This window comes from Anomalospiza imberbis, chromosome 6 (genome assembly GCF_031753505.1).
Source record: "Anomalospiza imberbis isolate Cuckoo-Finch-1a 21T00152 chromosome 6, ASM3175350v1, whole genome shotgun sequence".
Taxonomy (NCBI): domain Eukaryota; kingdom Metazoa; phylum Chordata; class Aves; order Passeriformes; family Viduidae; genus Anomalospiza; species Anomalospiza imberbis.
The window spans coordinates 55,120,022-55,140,616 of NC_089686.1; the positions used below are offsets into that span (position 1 = coordinate 55,120,022).

Sequence of the window (20,595 nt, forward strand, 5' to 3'; positions counted from 1 at the left end):
AGTGCCACCAGCTCCCCACAGATCCTCGGTGTCACCACCTGCCCCACAGTCACAAAGCCATGCTGATCCTGAGGTGCCCAGCCCAGCTGCAGCTCCTGGAGAAGACCCTGCGGAAGAGCCTGCCCACCACCCTGCCGGTGACAGCCACCCCGAGGATCCCTCTGTCCCCTCTGCCCTGTCCTGCTGGTGACAGAGTCCCTGGGGACCCCTCTGTCCCTCCCTCCCTCCCTCCCTCCTTCCCTCTCTGCCAGTGGTGAGGACCCTGGGGATTCCTTTGTCCCCTCACCCTTGTCCTGTCAGTGTTGCTGATTCCTGGGACCCCTCTGTCCCTGTCCCCTGTCCCCTCTCCCCTTTGCCTTGCCCAGAGTGATGAGGACTCTGGGACCCCTCTGCCGCCCCACCTGCCCTGGTGGTGACAAGGACCCCTCTGTCCCCTTTCCCCTGCCCTGCTGCAGACCCTAGGGACACTATTGCTCCCTCTCCCCTGCTGGTGAGGGAACCAGAGGGACTCTGGGCACCCCTTTGTCCCCTCTCCCCTGTCCTACAGGTGACAATGACCTTGTCGTGCAGGTCTTGGGGACTGTGATGACGGTGGCCAGGGGGAACCCGGCCTCCCACGAGGTGCTGGTGGACTCCTGGCCCCATTTCGGCATTGTCCTGACCCGCCTGCGCCCAGAGGTGCTGCCCCGGGTGCCCCTGCCCTGGCAGCAGCACCCCACACCCCAGGAGCCTGCCAATTGGGGTGCCACCCTCAGCTCCATGTCCCTCCCTCCCAGGACCACAGGGACCCCAGGGACTACTACACCAACCAGCTGTCTGTGTTCTACCGGGACAAGGGAGCCCTGCAGGCACTGCTGCAGGGCACTGAAGCGGTGACCCAGGAAAGAGCCTTCCAGATTCTGGGTAAGCATGGCACTGAGGGGACACAGGGCTTCTCTACCCTCCATCTGGGTCCCCTGTCTGGCTGACAGGGTGTCCCAGGGATGCAGGATGGGCTGGACGAGGCTGTGCAGGAGGTGGCCAGTGCCAGGGGGCTGAAGGTGGAGACGATCCGGTACCGGGCACTGATGAGCCCTGAGCCCCCCCAGCCCCGCAGGCAGTGAGTGAGGGGCACTGGGGGGACATGGGACACTGGGGGCACATGGGCACTGAGGGACAAGTCACATCCCGGATGGCACACGGAGACCTGCCACATTTCTTTGTAGCATGGGGGGGGGTCATATTCACCTCTCTTGGTAGCACGGGAGTCCCCAAGCACGTCCCTGAGAGGCACAGGGTGACATGAGTGGGATCACTGAGCACACCCCTGGGTGGCACAGGGGTCCCTGAGCACTTGCCTGAGTGGCACAGGGATCACTGCGTGACATGAGTGGGTTCACTGGGTGGCACAGGAGTCCCCAGTCCCACTCCTGGGTGGCAGAAGGGTCCCAGTTTCCATCTCAGGGTGGCACAGGGGTTCCCAATCCCATCCCACCTGTTATCCCAGCTGGGACCAGGGCTCAGCATTCCCCACTCTGCCATGCCCTGTTGCAGGATGCCCCCGGGCCTGCGCCTGGCGCCCGTGTCCCCATCCCACGTCCCGCTGCTCAACGCCACGTGGGCCCTGGGGGGCAATGCCCGCAGCCAGGCGTTCCTGCTGGGGCTGGTGCGGACGCTGCCCTCCGCCTGCCTGCTGGGCCCGCGTGGCCGCCCGGTGTCCTGGAGCCTGCTGGACAGGCAGGGCTGCCTGCGCCACGGCTACACGGTGCCCGCCTGGCGCGGGCGCGGCCTCACCGGGCTCCCGCTGGCCGTGCTGGGCCGGGAGCTGCACGCCCGCGGCTTCCCCATCTACTGCTCCGTGCTGCCCCAAAACACGGCCTCGCTCCACGCCCTGCAAGCCATCGGCTTCGTGCCCCAGCCCGGAACCTTCTACCTGATCCTGGGCACCCCAAAGTAGTGCCCAGGGAGGGGTTGCCAAGGTGAGGGGGGCCTGTCCTGGCGGTGGGGTTACCTGGGCCCAGGGTGGCCTGGATCCCCACCCTGTGAGAGAGGAGAACACCCGAGTCCCCACACTGAGCTCAGCCCGGAGCCGTTCACTCTGATCCCCACTGATGGCACCGATGGGAACATCCCAAATTCCACATGGAGCGGTTCTCCCCAGTCCCCAGCTGGGTGCGGCACAGGCAGGGCAGGGGGCTGGAGAAAGGCTTTTATTCGTTCATACAAGAATAGATCTTCTGCAATAAATACCCCAATAAATAAACATCTCCAATAAATAAACACTCATAGACGCACCGGTGTTCACCGGGACAGCGGCCATGCCCCATGGCCTCGCCCCACCACCGATGGGCAACCATGGGGGAGGCGGGACTTGGGCGAAAGGGGTGGGGCCTGTTGCAGGGAGAAGGCGGGGCTTGCTACACGGCGAGTGGGCGGGGCTTATTGCCATCTGGGGCGGAGCCTATTGCTCCAGGGCGGGGCTTGCTGCTGGCTGGGGCGGGGTTTATTCCTATGCTCAGAGGGCGATGGTCCTTTTTGGGATGGGCGGGGTTTGCACCCACTCTGGAGATTTTAGGGATGGGGACAGGCACCCTGGGGGTTGGGGGCACCATGGAGGGGCACTTGGAAGTCAGGACACCTGTCCCTTAAGACACAACATAGTGGCAGAGGGGCTGCGAGGTGACTGTGGTGGCACCTGTGAGGAACTCCACCCCTTAAGGCACAGCTGGGTGACGATAAGGATGTGGAGCGGCCTTGGCAGCACTCCGGGGTCAGGAGACACAGTTTTGAAGGGACCCTGATGGTGAAGAGAGGACGTGGAGTGGCTTTGGTGGAACTTGGGGCCAGGAGACACATCCCTTACAGCAGAGTGTGGTGACAGAGGGGACGTGAGGTGGCTATGGTGGGTGACACTTGGGGTCTGGAACCCCTCACTTAAGGCGCGGTGACGAAAGTGGGATTGTGAGGTGGCTGTGGAGGCACTTGGGTGTCAGGAACCCTATTTCTCAAAGCACACTGGTGGTAGACAGGGAACATGGGGTGGCCATGGTGGCACTTGGGGTCAGAAGCCCTGTTCCTTAAGGCACAGTATGATGATGATGATGATGATGATGATGATGGAGGGGCTGCAGGGTGGCTGTAGTGACACGTGATGTCAGGAGCCCCATCTTTCAAGGCACTGCCAGGTGATGATGAGGTTGTGGGGTGGTTTGGGGGTCAGGAGCCCCATTTCTCAAGGCACACTGGTGGTGGAAGAGGGGACCTGCGTGGCCATGGTGGCACTGTGGACTCGGAAGCCCAGCAGGTGCTCAGAACCCCCTCGCTTCCAGCCGCAGGGTGACCACTGCGGGCGGCACCTTCTTCTTGAGGCGGTTGAAGTCCTTGGCCGAGCGCCAGAGCCAGGTCTGCAGCTCCTTCAGCAGCCAGAAATCATCCATCTTCTTCAGGAAGTCATTGGGGGCCGCGGGCGCACCGGGGGGCGCGGGGGGCCCGGCGGGGCCGGCGGGCAGCGGGTAGCCCAGCGAGGACATAACGCCGCCGATGCTGAGCACCAGCCCCTGGAGGCTGGCACAGAAGTGGGCGAGGCGGTGGCGCAGCTCGGCCGTGCCCACCTGCCCGTCCAGCACGCGCAGGTAGCAGAGCAGGCGGCTGTAAGCCCGGTAGTTGGCGGCCAGGCGGGCGTTGTCCGTCAGGCCCCGCCACAGGTCCAGGTCCACGGTGGCGCTGGGCACCCGCTCGGCACGTGCCAGCCGCGGGGGGTTGAAGTCGGGCTCATTGAAGGGGGGTCCCAGGTAGTTCAGCTGGAAGGGAAAGGGGGTGCCAGGGGTCATGTCTCCATGTCCACCCCGTCCCCAGCCTGCACATCCCCCGTGCCCCCAGTTCAAACACATCCCAGCTCTCCCTTCTCTTGTCACGTCCCCCTGCACTCTGCCCGAGCCGGACATTGCCAGCACAGCCCGGGCAGTGCCACCGTCACCGCTTGGCACCAAACGTGCCGGTAACGCCGAGGGCACGTCAGGGCAGGGACGGGGAACCTCCGCGTGAGTCGGCGACGCCGGCGGGGAGGGAGAGGCGGATGCCCGCGCCCATGACGGAATCACGGGCCGAGGGGAGGGTGTCGGGAGCCGCCCTGCGCCCGGCGGGCGATGAGGCATTTCCGTGACCTCCGGCGTGGGAGCAGCTGAGCACGGGGTGGATATCCCGAGGGGGGTGCGTCGGGAACTCACGTAGGTGCCGGCGAGGGTGCGGAGCTGGTGCTCCAGGTAGCGGGTCAGGTCGTACGTCTGCTGGATGGACTGGCCGGCGCCCAGCTCCTCGGAGCAGTTCAGCGCCGGCAGCGCCGGCAGGTTGCAAAGCGCGGCGCACAGGAAGGTGAAGATGCCCCAAGAGTCACCTGTGGGGGACACACAGCGCCTCAGGGGGGGTGACAGGGACACTCCGTCTCCGTGTGTGCGGCGCTGAGCCTGCAGAGTACCCCTGAGTCACCCGTCTGAGCGCGGGGAAACTGAGGCACGGGGGCGGGCAGGGTGGGGTTCCCCTCACCTCAGCACCCCCCTGGAGCAGCAGGAACCCCCCACCTCAGCGTGGTGACCCCCCGGCTCCCCTCGGAGCGCTCCCGCCCGCGGCTGCACCAACAATCCTTTATATGGTCTGGAGCAGCGCGGCCGCGGCATTCCCGCCGGGACACACGCCTGGGATATATTTGGGCACCGCCAACGCCGGAGCGGCCCGGGCACCCAGCGGGGACCCCCGCCGAGGGGCCACCGGGAATGTGGGGAGGGGCGTGGGACGCGGCTCCGAGGAGCGGCCTGGGCGCGGGGTGACCTTTGCGGAGCCACCGGAAAGCGCCGGCGGGGTCCCCGTCATCGGCCTGACGTCAGGGCGGCCCGGGAGCGCGGCCCCGCCGCCCGGCGGCCGTGCAAAGGTCACGGCCCGCGGCCAGGACGCTCCGGCCAGCTGGCACTCCCGGCTCGCCACAGCCGGCCTTCCCGGCAGCGCCTCCCGGGAAAGACCGGCCGCTGGCACGGCTCGGCTCCGCGGGGCTCCTGCTGCGGGCAGCCCCCCGCGCCCCCGCGCGTCACCGCTCCCCGTCACCGGCCGCCGGTGACGCACGACGGTCCTCGGGGACACCCCGGCTCCAGCCACAAGGGCCTCACCGCCGTGGGTGTCCTGCAAACTGCAAGCCTCGCTGTGGGGGATGCAAGGGCCCTGTGGGTGTGCAGGACACCGCCACACCTGGGATACACCCCGGAGGTGTGCGGGACACTTGTGACACCTCTGGGATACGTCCAGGTCACACCTGGGATACACCTTGTGTGTGTGCATCACATAGGCATGGGGAACATGACGCTTTCCAGCCGAGTGACACCATGCACACGTGTGATACACCACACACATGAGACACCACCCAGGCGTGTCACCTCCCACACGGGCGTGTGACATATGTGGCAGTCACAGGACATGCCAGGCAAGTGTGCAACGTGCTGTGCACATACCCCATGGGGGGGACACTCCGTTATGTGCCACCCACGTGTGACACACCGTGCACACACCACACCACGCTGTGACACTGCATGTGATGCCACGTGCCCCCATGTCCCCCATGCCTGTGCATGGCAGCCCCAGTTGGCCCCGGCTCGCCCGGTGCCCCACGGTGGGCACGTGCCGCCGCTTGCCCGCGTTCCGGTGCGTTCCGGCGCACGGAGCGTGCGGCCGGCCCCGCGTGCGTGCGAGCGTGGGCCGGGGGGGGCCAGCGGGGGGCCCGCGGTGACTCACAGCACACACACCCCCCCTTCCCGGTGTTTGCTTTGGCCGGACCCTCGCCCGCCGCCGGCTCCGGTTTCCAGGCGGGATTTACACCCGCCCCGGCCTGGCCGGTGCCAAACCAAACACAGCCGGGGAGCGGGATGACGGGGGGATGGCAGGGATGGGAGATTGAGATGGAGCCACGGTAGATCCTGGGCAGGTGGCCCAGACATGAGGATGAGGATGATGGAGGAATGGCATGGAGGTGGGTGTCTGAAGGATGGGAATGGAGGGATGCACAGAATGGATGGCACTGGGCAGTAGTGACCATGGCACAGTGACAATGGTGACCCTGGTACAGCAGTGACAGTGACTGGGGCACAGCAGTGATGGTAACGATGACACAGCAGTGACAGTGACTGGGGCACAGCAGAGACAGTGACCATGGCACAGCAGTGACAATGACCATGGCACAGGAGTGACGGTGACCACGGCACAGTGGTGACAATGGCCCAGCCACAGTGGGTGCCCTCGCTGTCCCTTGCCCACCTCTGTCCCAGCGGCTGGCGCCGGGCACCCACCGGCACAAACAGTGGAGGAGGGAGGCTCCAGCCGGCACAGCTGGATCCCGGTGACGTCGGAGAGGAAGAGCCCGAGGGTTTCAAAACCGGCCCTGGAGCGCGGCCAGGATGCTCCCAGCCCACGTAAGCAGCTCATGGCGTGCCTGCCCGGGGTCACCCGCTGGGCCCTGGGGACACCCGAGGAGCCGGGGTGATGGGGGACCACGGGATTGGGCACCCCTGCTCTGCCGGCACACCCACGCTGGACACACCAGTGGTGCCACGGACACCCATCACACACGTGGCAGTGGGGACGTGGCTCACCCGCCTTTGGAGTGACTCCCGGGACCCCTGGCCCGCCACCCGCCCAGTGGCGCAGGCGGCAGTGCTGGCCAGACCTCCCGGCCAGCGGCCGAGGCAGGAATTCGGCCACGGAGACGGTGAGCTGTTCCCTGGGCATGCTGTGGGCAGAGCCACCGAGGGCTGAGCGACCACAGCCTGCCCAGAGCTGCTTTCCCGAAACCCTGGTGGTGGGGGCGGCAGCCGGGAAGGGGAGACCCCCTGGCCCCAGAGCCCCCGGCAGAAGACGGAGCCGAGCCGGCCCCCGACGCCTCGGCGGGAGCTGCCGTATCTGATGGGCCAGCGTCCAGCGGCGAACAGAGCCCCATCCCACCACGCAGCCCCATTCCTGGGGCCAGCACGGGAGGTCTCGCGGTGGCCAAGCATGACTGTGGCACAGAGGACAAAGCAGCCCTGTCCCCACTACCCCAGCCACTGCTCTGGCCACCAACTGGCACCACTTAACCCTCCACGGGCCATTTCCCAGTCCAATGTGGCCACCAGCTCTGAGGGGCTTGGAGTGGATGACACTCAAGGGCTCGTGGACAGACACCTCTGTGTCCCCATACTGCTGGCATTTAACCTCGCTGTGTCTGGGGAGGTGACACCACAGCACAGGAGTGTCCCTGTGGAGCTGGCACGGTGGGGATACGAGGATGCTCACGTTCCACACCCAGATATCAGAGACGCAGCATTCCCTGAGCTCCGACAGGAAGAACACGTGTGCCCTTGTTCCCCAACAGCACCCACGGCCACCACAGTGGGGTCCCCACCCCATCCATCCCATTCTACTGCACTCCATCCCATCCATCCCATCTCATCTCACCCCATCCATCCCATGGTGAAGCCACCGTGCCAGGAGCGGGTGGTGGCGCGGGGGGCGTGTGGCGCCGCGTCCCCCCTGGTCCGGGCTGTGCCTGCGCTCGCGGCGCTGAGTGTTTACATCCTGTCTCCTCCGTGTGTTTATAAATGCGGCCGCGCACGGGAGACTCCAGCGAGGCCGTAATTAGCTGAGCCTGGATTTCCCATCCAGCTCCGGCTCCAGCCAGCGGCGCGATGGAAACACCCCCGCCGGCAAGGGGGGTGCAGGCCCCTAATCCCAACCAGACCCCGCTGCCCCACACGCATGCCCAGCACCCGGGGGCCTCGTGAGGCACCTCGATTCCTTCCCGCTGCTCCCGGCGTAGGTCATGGAGCCACACAGTCCAGCAGCCCCCCCCAGCACCGTGCTGGGGGTTCACCGGCACAGAGCCAGGCTGGCCGCTCTCCAGTGGGGCAGGGGACCCTTGGTGCCAGCTCATGTGGCACCGCAGAGCCGTGGGTGACACGCCCTGGCACCTCCAGACCCGCTGCCACCGCTGGCATCACCTGCCATGGCGACAGTGCCTGGCTGGGTCAGTGTGGGACCGGCAGTTCTGGCGGGCACAGCCATGCCCTGATGTCCCCACAGCACCCTGGTGAAGCCTGGGACGCCTCTGTCACCCACAGGCCACGTGCCACACGCAGCCACAACACTGCCGGGCCAGCTGCTTCCCAGATATCCCAGATACCCCATCCAGGAGTGCATCCCCACGAGCCTGCCGCGACGCTGGAATGGTGGTGCTGGGACGGTGGCACAGGGACGCTGGTGCTACAGCCCCGGGGGGTGCAGGGGGATGATTTATGGGGCTGGGTGCCACTTAGCAGGGCATAAATCTCCCCCCAGCGCGGCCCTGTAAGCAGAGCCCTCCGCATTTCCCTGCGGAGCCTGCGCCTAATGCAGCCCAGATGTGCGGCCGCCACCGTGCCCTCGCACCGCCTGCTAAATAGGCACGGGGACACCGGGGATGCCGAGAGTCCCCGAGCCCTGCCAGGGACACCACCCGGGCAGCCCACGGGTGGGGATGTCCCAAAACGGGAACGGGGTCCCGGCGGCCGAGCTCCAGCCCTGCGGCTCCTCCTCGGCGTCCCCTTCCCCGCCCGTCCCCGCAGGCCTCGGCACCGGCCGGGCCACCGGTTCGGCCACGTCCGCCGGGCCCGGCGGCAGCGGGAAGGGGGAGAGGAAGGGGCGAGGGAGGACGATGGAGCCGCCGAGGATCCCGGCCTCGCTTTTCCGGTTCCCCGGCGCTCGCCCCGCTTTGCCCGTCCTGCGTCACGCCGGCACCGCGGGAGCTGGAGCCGAACCCGGCGCCGGCCTCGTGCTGCTCCGGCCCCGGTCCCGCCGCCCGGGACCCCGGGAAGCCTGGCGGCGCCCACACTTTGACCTTTTAAGGGTGTTTTCCAGCATTTTCCGGGCGAGGAGCCCCCGGTCCCGGTGTGCCGCCAGGCTGGCCGGCCCCCCAGCAGCCCCGGGGGTGCCGGTGGCCGCTGGGGCCGAGGGAACAAAGCCGTCCCCTCCCCAGCACCCCAAATCCCCGCTGCTGTGTCCCGCAGGAACGTCGCCTGCTCCAGCGGCGGCGTTCTGTGTCAAGCCCCGAAATCCAGCCCCGGGCAAGGAAAACTAACTCTTCCTGCCCCCCATAAATCCCATGGACTTTCCTTTTCCTCCCCTCTGTCGGTCCCGGAGTTTAATTCTCCGTGCTCAGCGGCGGTTCCCTCCCTGGTAATCACAAACATGCATGGAAAAGAGGGAACGAGAGAAAGGGGGAAAAAAAAAAAAAAGAACAACAACCCAACCTAGAGAGGGGAAAGTCTTAAATCAATCCCAAAGCCAGACAGACGTTTTAATCACATCAAATTAAAATCAGCAGTCGGTTTGGAAAGGGGGAAAAACTCCCGGCAGATGCAGGCAGGGGATTTGGGGCAGCCCCCCGCCCCGCACCCAGCGCCGCGGGCTTACCTGAGAGCTCCCCGGTTACATTTAGCATAGTCGGGGTGCAGGGGGATTTTGGGGGGCTCGGCTCTTGCTCGGCTCCCCGAGCCCGCCCGCTCGCCTCAGCCCTGGATCGCTGCTTCGCTCGCGCTCAGGGTTGGGTGGTGGTTTTTTTTTTTTTTTTGGGTTGGTTTCTGGCTTTCTTTTCTTTCTTTTTTTTTTTTTTTTTTTTTTTTTTTTCTTCCTCCCTCGGTCTCTATTTGTTTTGGTTTGGGCTCGCTCGGGTGTTAGGTGGAAAAAAAAAAAAAAAACGGGGCGGGTTGGGTGGGTTTTTGGGGTGTGGAGGGTTCGCACCGCGCTCCGGCTGCCTCGCTCGCCGCCGTTCCCCCCTTCCACCTCCCTTGATTTGCTCTTTTGATTGGGGTCCAGGAATGCAGGAATAAAAAAATAAAAAAAAAAAAAAGGAAAAAGGCAAAAAAAAAAAAAAAACTGGAGCTCGCATCCACCCTCTCCAAGCTGCTGCCTCCTTCTTTCCTCTTTTTTTTTTTTTTTTTCCCAATTCAAGTGTTAAGCAAAACCAGGTTGCTTTCAAGAATGTATTTGATGCAATTGTACACAAGAGCGGGCTCCATTCATTCCCTCCCTCTCCCCCCCGCCCCGGCTTTATCCCCCCTTTCCCCATCCCCAACCCCGGGGTCCCGGCACCGGGCAGAGGTGGGGAGGCTGGAGCTGAGCCCCGGAGCTGCGGAAGGCGGAGGGGAGGGAAGGGAAGAGGGGGGTCCCCCGGGGTGCCGCTGGCCGGGTAAGAAGGGGGGAACCCCCCGCTTTCTCCCTCGCTGCGCCCCCCGTGCGGTTCTGGCTCCCGCCCGGCTTTTGTTAAAGGGGCAGCGGCGGGGCCGGTGCGGGGCCGGTGCGGGGCCGGTGCCGCTCGGCGGGGGGGTCTCCTACCTGCTCTCAGCTCCATGCGGGACGGGCGCGGGGCCGGGGCGCTGGGTGCGTGCTCTGGGGTCCCCGGGCGGGCAGGCAGCGGTCCCGCACACCGGCCCGGGACTGCGGCTCCCATTTGCCGCTCCGAGCCCTCTCGCCTCTCCTCCTCCCCGCGCACAGAGCCGAGAGCCCGGTCCCGGGGGGAGCACGGGGGGGACGGGACGGAGGGGGGGTCCGGGGAGGGGAGGACGGGGGGGACGGGGCGAGGTGCGGCGGAGCGGCTCCTCTGGCGGGGCCGGGACCGGGGGGGGGCGTGGGGTGCCAGCCTGCCCCCCCTTCCTTCCCCCCCCGGGGCAGAGGGGAGGAGTGGCGGAGGGATGGGGCCGGCCGGTGCGGGAAGGGTGGCGGCGGGGCGGGAAGGGGGGGGTCCTCGGCTCTTCGCTGGCACGGCCAGCCCCCTCCCCTCCGGCCGAGAGAGGGGGTCCGGGGGCCGCGGACCCCCCCCGGCTTGGACACCCGCAGCGCGGCGGGCGCTGCCCCGCCGGGACGGCGGCAGGTGAGCGGCGGAGCGGGGGGAGCGCGGCGGGGTCCCGGCGGCACAACCGGAGCCCCCCGGAGCGGCGGCAGCGGCTCAGCCCCGGGGGACCCTACGTCCCGAGGGAGGGCTTCGCTTCTCCCGGCGCCCCCGGTCCACGCGGGGACGGGGAGGGACCCCCCCCCCCCCAGCCCCTTTCCTCCGGGTGCCAGAGCCGCTTTCTTCCCGATTATCCTCCCCCGTCCCGGCGCCCGCGGGGCCCTTGGCAATGACCGCGGCGTTCCCCGCAACCCACCGGGGGTGACTTGGGTGGATTGGGGGGCGTGGGGACACCCCCAGGGCCAAGCGGAGCCGCGGCCGGAGGGGAGGGGGCTACCCGACAGCCAGAGCCCCTCGTCCCTTCCCCTCGTGCCTCTCATCCATGAGTGGGTGCTGCCGCGGGGGCTCTCTCGGCGGGGAGAGGAACGTCCTGGCTCCCCCCAAAAAAAGCTTTGTTTAAAACAAAGGCGCTGGGAGCGCCGGGAAGGGCCGGGAGGTAACAGGCGGATTCGCTTCCACTCCAGACCCCGGCCCTGGCCAGGTCCGAGCCCTCCCGGCTGCGATCGCATCCTCCCGGCTTTCTCCGGGACACGGGGTGCCTGCTCGGAGCACAGCAGGACCCTCTTTCCCCAAATCCACCCGGACACTGGGTGCTGAACTCATTAGCAGCAGTTTGGGCACCCCCCCGTAGGGATAAAGCACACACGGACGTGCTGCTGGCTGATTTATTGCTTGGGAAGTGCGGATTTGGTGTTGAATCCATGAGGACGCGCCCAACAGACATGTCAGGGGTGACGAGGGGGGCTCTGGATCCCCTCCCCCGGGTAAACGGGGGACACTCTGCAGCCCTGAGGATCCGGAGGGGCTGCGGAGGTGTCGGACGGAGCTGCCCAAACGATGCACGGCTGGACGGAGCCCCGGCCCGGCTCCCCGGCAGCGTGTCTGGGGGGGTCCGCTCGGCGTGGGGCCGGCCCCCTCGCCCCCCCAGCCGCAGGGCAGGGTATCTGGTTTCCCCCCCGAGCCAGCAGATCCCGCCAGCAGCGCTGGAGCAGTTGGGAAAAGCCGCCGGCCCGTCCCCGGGGGTCTCCAGCCTGCCGAGGCGGCGGGGCTGCCCCTCGCTGCCTTCTCCCCTCCCCAAAACCCAGCGCTGCCGGTGGGGCTGGGGAGTTTTCCAGCTGCCACGGCTCCCGCTGGGCCAACACCTGAGACAGGAGAGGAGGAGGGAAACGTGGCCCGGCAGACGCGGCTCCCGCCTTCCCATGCCCCTCTCCCTGTGCCAGCCAGCCGTGCCAGGACGGAGCCCCCGCCCCAGGACAAAGCGGGCGCAGGGCACAGACAGGTCAAGCCGCTGGGAAGCCTCATCCCCACATCCTGTTCCTCCTCCTCCTCCTCGCCCGGTGCCCCCAGCGGCTCCGCGTGGGTGAGGCCGTGCCCGCCCTGCCCTCGGGGCCACGTCACCGGGCAGCTGAGCTCACCTCCATCCCACCCCGCGGCCGCGGGTCCTCCGGCGGCGCCGGGGCCAGCCCGGCCTCCCACTGCTGACCTTTGCGGCCGACAGCCGGAGGAGGGAGAGACGGGGGGCTGACCGGACCCAGAAATCCCGGCTGTAGCCCCAAACCGCCCTCGAGGCGCGGGCTGAGACGCTCCGGCAGCGCCCGGCTCCTTGGGGACACCCCTGGGGCGCAGGCAGGGGCACGGAGCAGCCATCCGACTCGGCGTGTCCCCTCCTGCCGGGCTGGCAGCAGGAGCCCAGCTGTGGCCGTCTGTCTCCCCGAGCCGCTGCCTGGGCGAGGGCGCCGTGCCATGTGCCGCGAAGGAAGCCGGGGGAGCGGGAAGGACGCTGGGAGACAGCCTGGAGCCCGCCGGGTGCGAGGGAACACGCCTGTCACCTTCTCTGCCATCCCTGGGTGAAGTCCCCAGCCCCAGGAGGAGTCCTGGGAGAGGCGGAGTGGGCGCAGCTGAGCCCGGGGGGGCTGGAGCCCTCCGAGGGCTGCCAGGCTCCGGCTCCCGGCCCGTATCCAGCCCATTCCCTGGTCGGTGCTGGTGGGAGGAGGGAGGGGTGGCCTGGCCCCGGCCCCGCTGAGGTGTGTGTGTCACGACCACAGCCAGCTGCGTCCTCTCCGCAGCCCCATAAAACGCCGAGCCCCGAGGCCAGAGCTCCTCCTGGGGACGCCGGCTCCAGAGGAGCCCGGCTGCTCTGCCAGAGCTGGAACGGAGGCTCCCACACGATCCTGTCCTCCTCCTCCTCCTGGGAGGAAGGGAAGTAGCCAGGACTCACCCCAGGAGTGATCTGGCTGGACGCCGAGCCCAGGCCAAGGCAGGCCCGGGAGTCCCTGGAGCGCCGTGCTGGCGATCCCAGCACAGCCCCGGACACGTGGCTGGGCCGCGGAGCCCCCCAGGGGCAGGAGTTCCTGTACCTGGAGGGGATGCGGCCAGCAGCCGGGTCCGAAACCCCGGAAAAAAGGCACTGAGCACACCAGACAGGGAAAGGAGGAGGACAGGCTGTCACCATGTCCTGGAGGACGGCAGCCATGGGAAAAGGGCTCTGGAGTCCCCTTCCCATTTCCCTCTGCTCAGGTGCCTGCCCTGCTCCACAGCGGGGCCCCTCGGCTCGGGCTCCTCGGCCACCAAGGCCGGGAGGAGGGACTTGGGGAGCGGCTGCTCCAGCGGCAGGCGGGAGCGGCTGGAGGACCCTGCTGTGAGCACGACTCGAGTTCCTCACAGCCACATCCCCCGGCTCCCTCGAGGCCGCAGCTCCAGAAGCTGTTGCTCCGGGCTGGCTGCAAGCACAGGCTGCTGGCTGAGCCAGTGTCACATCCCTGGAAGGGCTCATGGCTGCACTGGAGCAACGGGGCCGGTGGGAAATGTCCCTGCCCATGGCAGGGGGGTGGGCCGGGGTGGGCTTTAAGGTCCCTTCCAACCCAAACTATTCTGGGATGGATACACCTGGCCAGCCCAGGATTTACAGTGTACCCCCAGTGGAGAATTCTGGGACACCCCCAAAAATTCATTCCCAGAAGTGTTGAACGGAGCTTGGAGCAAATAGTGAATGGTGGCTCTGCCCATGGCAGGGGACGGAACTGGATGAGCTTAAAGGTCCCTTCCAACCCCAGCCATTCCATGATTCTATGGGATGCACAGCCAGCAGCACCTCCAGCATGGAGAGAGACCATCGAGCATTAACTTATAGCATTCCACTTCCCCGATGGATCCCCAAAACCCCTATCCCGGGAGATAGGGATCCCCAAAACACCGGGATCTCGGGAAGCACTGGAGCAGCTCCAGAGGGTTGCAGTCCTTCCTGGGGAGCACCGTGCCCCGGGAACGTGGGAAGCGGCAAAGGGACCGGGAGGTGCAGGCAGTGCGGCGGAAGGGCAACCTCGCCCGGGATGCTGCCCAGAATGAAGCGAGGGGCAGGGTGCTGGGAGGCACAAGCACGGAAAGAAAGACCCCGGGAGAGCCGGGAGAGCCCCAGGATGGGTCGGGAAGCCCCGGGAAGGAGCCGGTGCGGGGCTGAGCGCCGGGAGCCGCGCTGAGGGGCGCGTCGAAGCCCCATTGGCTGAGCCGCACGTCACTCCGACCGCTACCCAATAGCGCGCTGCGGAAGGCGGGGCTTGTCGGCGGGGCAGCTGCGAGAGCCGAGGGGCCGAGGCCACGCCCCTCCCTCCGGTCACGTGAGGGCATCGCGCCGCGGCGTCACGCGCCCCCTCAGCGCGAACCAATCGGCTGGCGGCGGGGGCGGGACGGAGCGGCGCCGCCGGCCAATGGGGAGGCGGCCTGGGAGGGCGGGCGCGGGAAGCCGGGAAGGCACCGGCGGGGCGCGGCGGGGAAGAGGCCGGGACAGGCGGATAGGGGGACACCCTGCGGGGCCGCTGGGGAGAGACGGCACCGGCGGGGCGGGGAGGGAACAACAACCGCGGCGGGGGGGGGGGCGGCGAGGCCCGAGCAGAGCCCGCTGGGGGCGTGGCCTGGCCCGCACGCGCCGCTGAGGGGCGTGGTCTGTCGGCGGGGGCGGGGCCCGGGGGCGGCGGGCGCGAAGCCCCCACGTGCCGCCCGGTGCCGGTCCCGGTCACGGTGCCGGTGCCGGTGCCATGAAATGTGTCATCGCCGGCGGCAACGTCAAAGGTGAGCGGGGCCTGGGGGCCCGGGGAGCGCGGCACGCCCGGAGAGCCCTGCCTCACCCCCACGCCCTCTCCTTGGCAGTCCTCGGCCGAGCCGTGCACGCCCTGTCCCGCATCGGCGACGAGCTCTACCTGGAGCCCACGGAGAGTGGGGTATGCAGCACCGGGGGGGGCTGGATGGGAGCTGGGGGGCACCTGTGCCCCCCTCCCTCCGTGCAGGCAGTGCCAACACTGCGGCTGTGTCCCCAGCTGTCCTTCCGTGCTGTCAACTCCTCCCGTTCTGCCTTCGCCTCCTTCCTCTTCGCACCGCCCTTCTTCCAGCTGTACGAGCCGGGCAGCGCCGGGCCCCACACGGAGCTCTTCCGATGCAAAGTCCACATGAAGGTGCAGTGCCCTGCCCGGGCCCCCCCAGAGCTCCTCGTTGTTCCTGGGGCCCCAGGCAGGTGACGGTCCCCGTATCCATCCCCACAGTCCTTCCTGGGCGTCTTCCGCTCGCTGCCCTCGCTGGAGAAGTCGGTGGGGAAATGCCTGATCCTGCTCAAGCCCCGTGCCAGCCGCCTGGTCCTGCAGCTCCACTGCAAGTATGGTGAGTCCCGGCGGGGACAGGCCTGGGGGCTGGCACGGCACATCGGGGGATGTGCTGGCACCACATCCTGCCCTGCTGAGCCGCTGTCCCCCCCGCCAGGTGTCACCAAGACACACAACCTGGCCTTCCAGGAGTGCGAGCGGCTGCAGGCCGTGTTCGACACCCAGCGCTGCACCAGCCGCCTCTGCGCCCCGGCACGGTGAGGGGACACCATGGGGGTGGCACTGGAGTGGGCAGACTGGGATGGGGGCAGAGGGAAGGAGGGACTCCAGCCAACCCTGCAGGATTTGGGGTGCTCAGCCCCCTCCTGTGCCCCTCAGGGTGCTGGCAGAGGCCGTGGTCCACTTTCCCCCGACGCTGGCTGAGGTGACACTGGGGACTGGCCCTGGTGGCAAAATCAGCCTGAGGAACTACGTGGAGGACGAGGCAGGTGAGTCCTGCAGGGTAAGGGGCCCCCCCATCCCACCTCGGGGTGCCCTCCAGCCCCCCACCCACCCCGTTCCCCCCTCCAGAGCCAAGCAAGATGATGGTGACAGAGCTGTGGCTGGCTGAGGACGAGTTCCAGTCGGTGTCCGTGGCCCCGGGCTCCCACATCACCTTCTGCCTCAAGGAATTCCGTGTGAGTCCCCACCCAAGCCCCCCAGCCCTGTGTCACCCCCAGGCCCCCCTCACCCTCCCCTTTGTCCCCAGGGGCTGCTGAGCTTTGCCGAGGCCTCCAACCTGCCCCTCACCATCCACTTCGACGAGCCCGGCAGGTAGGAGCGGTCACTGCGTCCCCGCCCTGTGCCAGCCCTGTCCCTGGCACCCCCTCAGCCCCTCTGTGTCCCCAGGCCAGTGATCTTCACCCTGGATGACACTGTCCTGGAGGTTCACCTGGTGCTGGCCACCCTCTCCGACGCAGAAAGCAACTCCCAGTCCCCTTCGACCAACGGGTAAGTCCCAGAGGAGCCCTCCAGCGGCCATGGGCAGGGAGCAGAGTGAACATTCCCAATCCTGCTCTGTCCCCATCAGCGTGTCCCACCTGCCCGCCCCGTCAGATGACTTTGCCGATGACCTGGAGTCCTACATGGCTGCCATGGAAACCAGCGAGGGGTGCTCAGAGGGGCCCCCCAGCCCCACCTTCCCCCTGCACATCCCCCAGCCAGCCAAGAGCAAACCTGGGGAGGAGGAGGAGGAGGAGGAGGAGGAAGAAGGAGCTGTGCCGGGGACCCCCCCACACAAGAAGGTGAGGGATGGGTGTGCCTGGGGGCAGGGGGTGGGCAGAACCTCCTCCTGACCCTCCATTTCTCCCCACAGTTTCGCTCCCTGTTTTTTGGCTCGGTGATGACACCAGGAAGGCCTGGCCCGGCCACCACCCAGGAGGTGCTGGCGGAGGACAGCGATGGAGAAAGCTGAGCCCAGAGTCACTGCCACCCCCAGCCTCCATCCAACCACCAGGACAGGCACCCCCCAGTGACCCATTACAAGTTTATTCCTCAAAAAATCCTCCTGCCCCCCCCTCCGCTGCCACCCCAGGGCTGGGCTCTGGGCTCCCCCCTCGCCCCAGCACTCCCTGCCCTGGGCCTGGATTTGCTTTGGTGGAGCGTGGCGGGGGGGGGGCAGGAGCCTACAAATAAAAAAACGAGTCGAAAGAAAAGCGACCTGATGCTTGGGTGGGGGGCTGGGGGGCGTGGGCAGCACAGGGGCAGCTCCCAGCTCATTTCTTGGCTTTGGCAGAGTTTCGGGGAGGGGTGACAGGGCGCCCGGCGGGGTTCAGCCCGCTGAACTGCCCGTATTTGCCTTTGTTCTTGTCGGCCGGCTTCAAAATCTGTGGGGGAAGGGGGAAAGAAATCAGTGAGCTCCCCGCCCCGGCTCTCCACTCCCCTGGAGGGCAGAACTCCCTGCAGCCCTCCCGGCAGGAATTGGGGGTGATTCCCCTCCCTGGGCTCACCTGGAAAGAGCACATGAGGGTCTCATCCACGCTCATCATGGCGCCGGCGTTGTCGAACTCGCCGCAGTAGTTGGGGGCCGAGAAGAGGGTGACGAGCTGGCGCTTGGCGAAGAACTCATAGCCGTCCTCCACCACCTGGAGGGGCATGGGGTTGGCAAAAGTCCACCCCCCATGGCCAGGATCCCAGTATTCCCAGTATTCCCGGTGCCCCAGGCTGAAGATCCAGCCCTCTCTAGCAGGGTGAATACACCCTCCCCTGCAGCAAACAGCCACCACTGGGACAAACACCCACTGCCCCAGGGCAAATATCCATCTCCAGAGTGATTATCCAACCTCTGGGAGGAACAGCCACATCCAAGGGTGACTATTCATCCCCCCTGGGCAAATAGTTTGACATCAGAGCAAATACCCAAATGCTGAGGGCAAACCCAAATCCCAGGGCATACACCCCCAGAATTCCAACCCACACACTCCTGGGGTGCACACTGCCCTTGAAGGGGAAATACTCGGGGTAGAACCACCTGACACCCACTGGAGACCCAAACCCACATGTCCCCAATATCTGGCGGTCCCGGTGGTACCTGGTGTGCCCGGCAGATGAGGTCCAGGTCGTGCTTGTGCAGGAATTTGGCCACCACCTCGGCCCCGAAGGTGAAGGAGACCCCACGGTCGTTCTCCCCCCAGCCCTGCACATCCTTGTCGGGGTCGGACCAGAGCAGGTCACAGAGCAGCCCCTGATCCGGGACATCCGTGGGCCGCATGATCCGCCGGATCTGCTCCATCGACTGCAGGTCTGGGGACAGCCCTGCCGGAAAGGGGCACCCCCAGAGCTCAGTATGGAGATCCCACCCCTCCTCCAGCCCTCCCAAACCCCAGGAAGGGCCATTCCCACCTCCGTGGCAGCAGAAGATCTTCTCATCCACGATGGCAGCAATGGGCAAACAATTGAAGCAGTCGGTGAAGGTCTTCCAGAGCTTGATGTTGTATCTTCGCTTGCCTGCGGGGCACAAAGGGGGCTTGGAGGTGACCCTGGGGACAGCGTAGGGGTGGGCAGGACATGGAAGGGCAGGAGGACACAGAGGAAGGGCAGGAAGACATGGCGGGGAGGGAAGGAGGTCACAGGTGGGGTCAGTGTTGGAAAGCACTGGGACGACACCGGGAAAGGGGGAGCCCAGGGATGGCAGCGGGGTTTTGGGGGGCACAGCCCGGGCACTCACACTCGTCATAGAAGCCATAGATGCGGTTTATGCTGGCACACTCGTGGTTGCCCCGCAGCAGGAAGAAGTTCTCGGGGTACTTGATCTTGTAGGCGAGCAGCAGGCAGATGGTCTCCAGGGACTGCTTGCCCCGGTCCACGTAGTCCCCCAAAAACAGGTAATTGCTCTCAGGGGGGAAGCCCCCGTACTCAAAGAGCCTCAGGAGGTCGTAGTACTGCCCGTGGATGTCACCTGGGGGGGGGACACAGGCTGTGAGTGGCACCCTGCAGCCCCCCATGCCACCCCAGCGCTGCCCAGCAGCCATGCAGGCCTCACCGCAGATCTTGAGGGGTGCCTCCAGCTCCAGCAGGATGGGCTGGCTCAGGAAGATCTCCCGGGATTTGAGGCACAGCCCGCGGATCTCGTTCTCCGTCAGCTGCACGTTCTTCCCCGGCCGCGACCCTTGGACTGCTCCCAGCACAGAGAACAGGATCAGGGATCCCCAAGCGCTCGGGGACCCCAAGAGCGCCCCAGGAACCCCTGCTCTACCTGCCCCAGCCCTCCCTGCCCATAACCTCCACGCCCTCCAGGCTCAGCTCCAGCCCCAGAGCCCTCGGGCACCCCAGGACCCTCCAGTGCCGCCCTTCGCGGGGTGCAGACCCTCTGGGGAGCCCCCATTTCCTCCAGCCTCCTCCCGCGGGCCACAGACCCATTCGGGATCCCCCGTCACATCCCCCACGTCCTCCGGACTCATCTCCAGCTCCCCAGACCCCATGGGGATCCCCCCCAAAACCTTTCCCAGCCCTGACCCCCCCCCCAAACCACCGCGGCCTAACCCGCCCCCGCCAGGCCCGGGCCGGGGACCCCCCCGCGGCGTTGGGCCACGGCCCGAGCCGGCCCCGAGAGGTTCCCCGAGCGGAGGGAGGGTGTCCCGGTGCTCGGGGGGCGGCGGGGGCCGCTCACCCTCCAGGAGGCGGCTGATGATGGAGTCGAGGTTGAGCTTCTCGGTGTCCGCCATGGCCGCCCGCGCGCCGCCCCGCCCCGCGCGCCCGCCCGGCGCGGCCCCGGCGCGCGTGGCGCCCTCTGCGGGCTCGGAGGCCTCACTGCAGCGGGGCTGTCCCCGCGCCCCGCCTGCCCTCGGCCGCCGCGTCCCGGCCCGCGAGGGGCGGGAAACGGGGACGGCGTGGCGGGGGGGCCGGCAGCAGGGAGCCTCGGCGGTGTCACAGAGGCAGGGGGACACGCTCCGCAGGGGGACGCTCCGAGCAGGGAACATCCCGGGAAAGGCGACACCCCGGGCAGAGGGACACCCCGGGCACAGGGACATGCCTGGAAGGGGGAACGTCCTGGGAAAGGGGATACCGCGGGAACGGGATAATCCCGGGCAAGGGGACACCGCGGGCAGAGAGCCTTCCCTGGAAAGGAGAAAGTCCCGGCCAAAGGGACTTCCCTGGAACGGAGGACGTCCTGGGAAAGGGGATATCCTGGGCAAGAGAACAACCCGGGCAGGCGGACACGCCGGGCAAGGGGTAGAGCTCGGGCAAGGGGACACGGGGGACAGGGCGGACATGGACTCGTATCCTGGCCCTGGGGGCACAGCGATAGAGAGAGAGAGGGAGAGGAACAGCCTCAGCATAGACAGTGGTTCCCGGGACTGCGAGGGGACAGGAGGGGACACGGAGGGATCCGGAGATCCGTATCCCGGTCCTGGGAGCACGGGGACACGGGAGGACACGGGAGGACACGGGAGGGGACAGGATGCTTGGTAGAGCCCAGGGATATCCCCACCCGGGGACTCTGGGGACACCGTCGGGAGTAGCACCGGGCAGTTGCCGGGAGACTGTTGCCAC

The 20,595-nt window shown here is 67.1% G+C and overlaps 4 protein-coding genes across 6 annotated transcripts; 2 read left to right on the forward strand and 2 right to left on the reverse strand.

Moving 5' to 3' along the window:
- Positions 1 to 4: 4 nt before the first annotated feature.
- LOC137476208 (glycine N-acyltransferase-like protein 3) lies at positions 5 to 1,945 on the forward strand. Its single transcript, XM_068194332.1, has 5 exons — positions 5 to 137; positions 571 to 678; positions 777 to 903; positions 982 to 1,099; positions 1,534 to 1,945. Exons 1-5 carry the CDS (start codon positions 60 to 62, stop codon positions 1,934 to 1,936), a joined length of 834 nt encoding a protein of 277 aa, XP_068050433.1. The 5' UTR covers positions 5 to 59; the 3' UTR covers positions 1,937 to 1,945.
- A 350-nt stretch (positions 1,946 to 2,295) lies between these two features.
- On the reverse strand, positions 2,296 to 10,548 carry CLCF1 (cardiotrophin like cytokine factor 1). Of its 2 annotated transcripts, none has more exons than XM_068194336.1 (3): positions 10,363 to 10,548; positions 4,206 to 4,372; positions 2,296 to 3,779 (listed from the first exon to the last, which is right to left on the reverse strand). In XM_068194336.1, the coding sequence occupies exons 1-3, from the start codon at positions 10,475 to 10,477 to the stop codon at positions 3,288 to 3,290; spliced, it is 774 nt and encodes a 257-aa protein (XP_068050437.1). In that variant the 5' UTR covers positions 10,478 to 10,548; the 3' UTR covers positions 2,296 to 3,287. The 2 variants fall into 2 exon arrangements, with proteins under 2 accessions (XP_068050437.1, XP_068050438.1); XM_068194337.1 differs by lacking the exon at positions 10,363 to 10,548 and adding an exon at positions 9,442 to 9,605 and having other exon boundaries at positions 2,298 to 3,779.
- A 208-nt stretch (positions 10,549 to 10,756) lies between these two features.
- On the forward strand, positions 10,757 to 17,258 carry RAD9A (RAD9 checkpoint clamp component A). Of its 2 annotated transcripts, none has more exons than XM_068194340.1 (11): positions 10,757 to 10,897; positions 15,119 to 15,189; positions 15,286 to 15,420; positions 15,508 to 15,622; positions 15,722 to 15,821; positions 15,943 to 16,052; positions 16,135 to 16,241; positions 16,313 to 16,377; positions 16,453 to 16,554; positions 16,634 to 16,847; positions 16,919 to 17,258. In XM_068194340.1, exons 3-11 carry the CDS (start codon positions 15,415 to 15,417, stop codon positions 17,015 to 17,017), a joined length of 918 nt encoding a protein of 305 aa, XP_068050441.1. In that variant the 5' UTR covers positions 10,757 to 10,897; positions 15,119 to 15,189; positions 15,286 to 15,414; the 3' UTR covers positions 17,018 to 17,258. The 2 variants fall into 2 exon arrangements, with proteins under 2 accessions (XP_068050441.1, XP_068050440.1); XM_068194339.1 differs by lacking the exon at positions 10,757 to 10,897 and adding an exon at positions 14,906 to 15,040.
- Positions 17,076 to 19,861, reverse strand: PPP1CA (protein phosphatase 1 catalytic subunit alpha). Its single transcript, XM_068194338.1, has 7 exons — positions 19,712 to 19,861; positions 19,085 to 19,216; positions 18,770 to 19,000; positions 18,445 to 18,549; positions 18,134 to 18,357; positions 17,553 to 17,687; positions 17,076 to 17,429 (listed from the first exon to the last, which is right to left on the reverse strand). Exons 1-7 carry the CDS (start codon positions 19,764 to 19,766, stop codon positions 17,319 to 17,321), a joined length of 993 nt encoding a protein of 330 aa, XP_068050439.1. The 5' UTR covers positions 19,767 to 19,861; the 3' UTR covers positions 17,076 to 17,318.
- Positions 19,862 to 20,595: the final 734 nt, after the last annotated feature.

Coding starts and splice junctions, on each gene's coding strand:
- LOC137476208 (XM_068194332.1), top strand. CDS start 60: ATGCTGATCCTGAGGTGCCCAGCCCAGCTGCAGCTCCTGGAGAAGACC. Junction 138..570: donor GCCTGCCCACCACCCTGCCG/GTGACAGCCACC, acceptor CTTGTCGTGCAG/GTCTTGGGGACTGTGATGAC. Junction 904..981: donor AAGAGCCTTCCAGATTCTGG/GTAAGCATGGCA, acceptor AGGGTGTCCCAG/GGATGCAGGATGGGCTGGAC.
- CLCF1 (XM_068194336.1), bottom strand. CDS start 10,477: ATGGGAGCCGCAGTCCCGGGCCGGTGTGCGGGACCGCTGCCTGCCCGC. Junction 4,373..10,362: donor CCGCATGGAGCTGAGAGCAG/GTAGGAGACCCC, acceptor TGTCCCCCACAG/GTGACTCTTGGGGCATCTTC. Junction 3,780..4,205: donor GCACCCTCGCCGGCACCTAC/GTGAGTTCCCGA, acceptor TTTCCCTTCCAG/CTGAACTACCTGGGACCCCC.
- RAD9A (XM_068194339.1), top strand. CDS start 15,007: ATGAAATGTGTCATCGCCGGCGGCAACGTCAAAG. Junction 15,041..15,118: donor CGCCGGCGGCAACGTCAAAG/GTGAGCGGGGCC, acceptor TCTCCTTGGCAG/TCCTCGGCCGAGCCGTGCAC. Junction 15,623..15,721: donor GCAGCTCCACTGCAAGTATG/GTGAGTCCCGGC, acceptor CCCCCCCGCCAG/GTGTCACCAAGACACACAAC.
- PPP1CA (XM_068194338.1), bottom strand. CDS start 19,766: ATGGCGGACACCGAGAAGCTCAACCTCGACTCCATCATCAGCCGCCTC. Junction 19,001..19,084: donor GGCACCCCTCAAGATCTGCG/GTGAGGCCTGCA, acceptor TCCCCCCCCCAG/GTGACATCCACGGGCAGTAC. Junction 17,430..17,552: donor CCCTCATGTGCTCTTTCCAG/GTGAGCCCAGGG, acceptor CTTCCCCCACAG/ATTTTGAAGCCGGCCGACAA.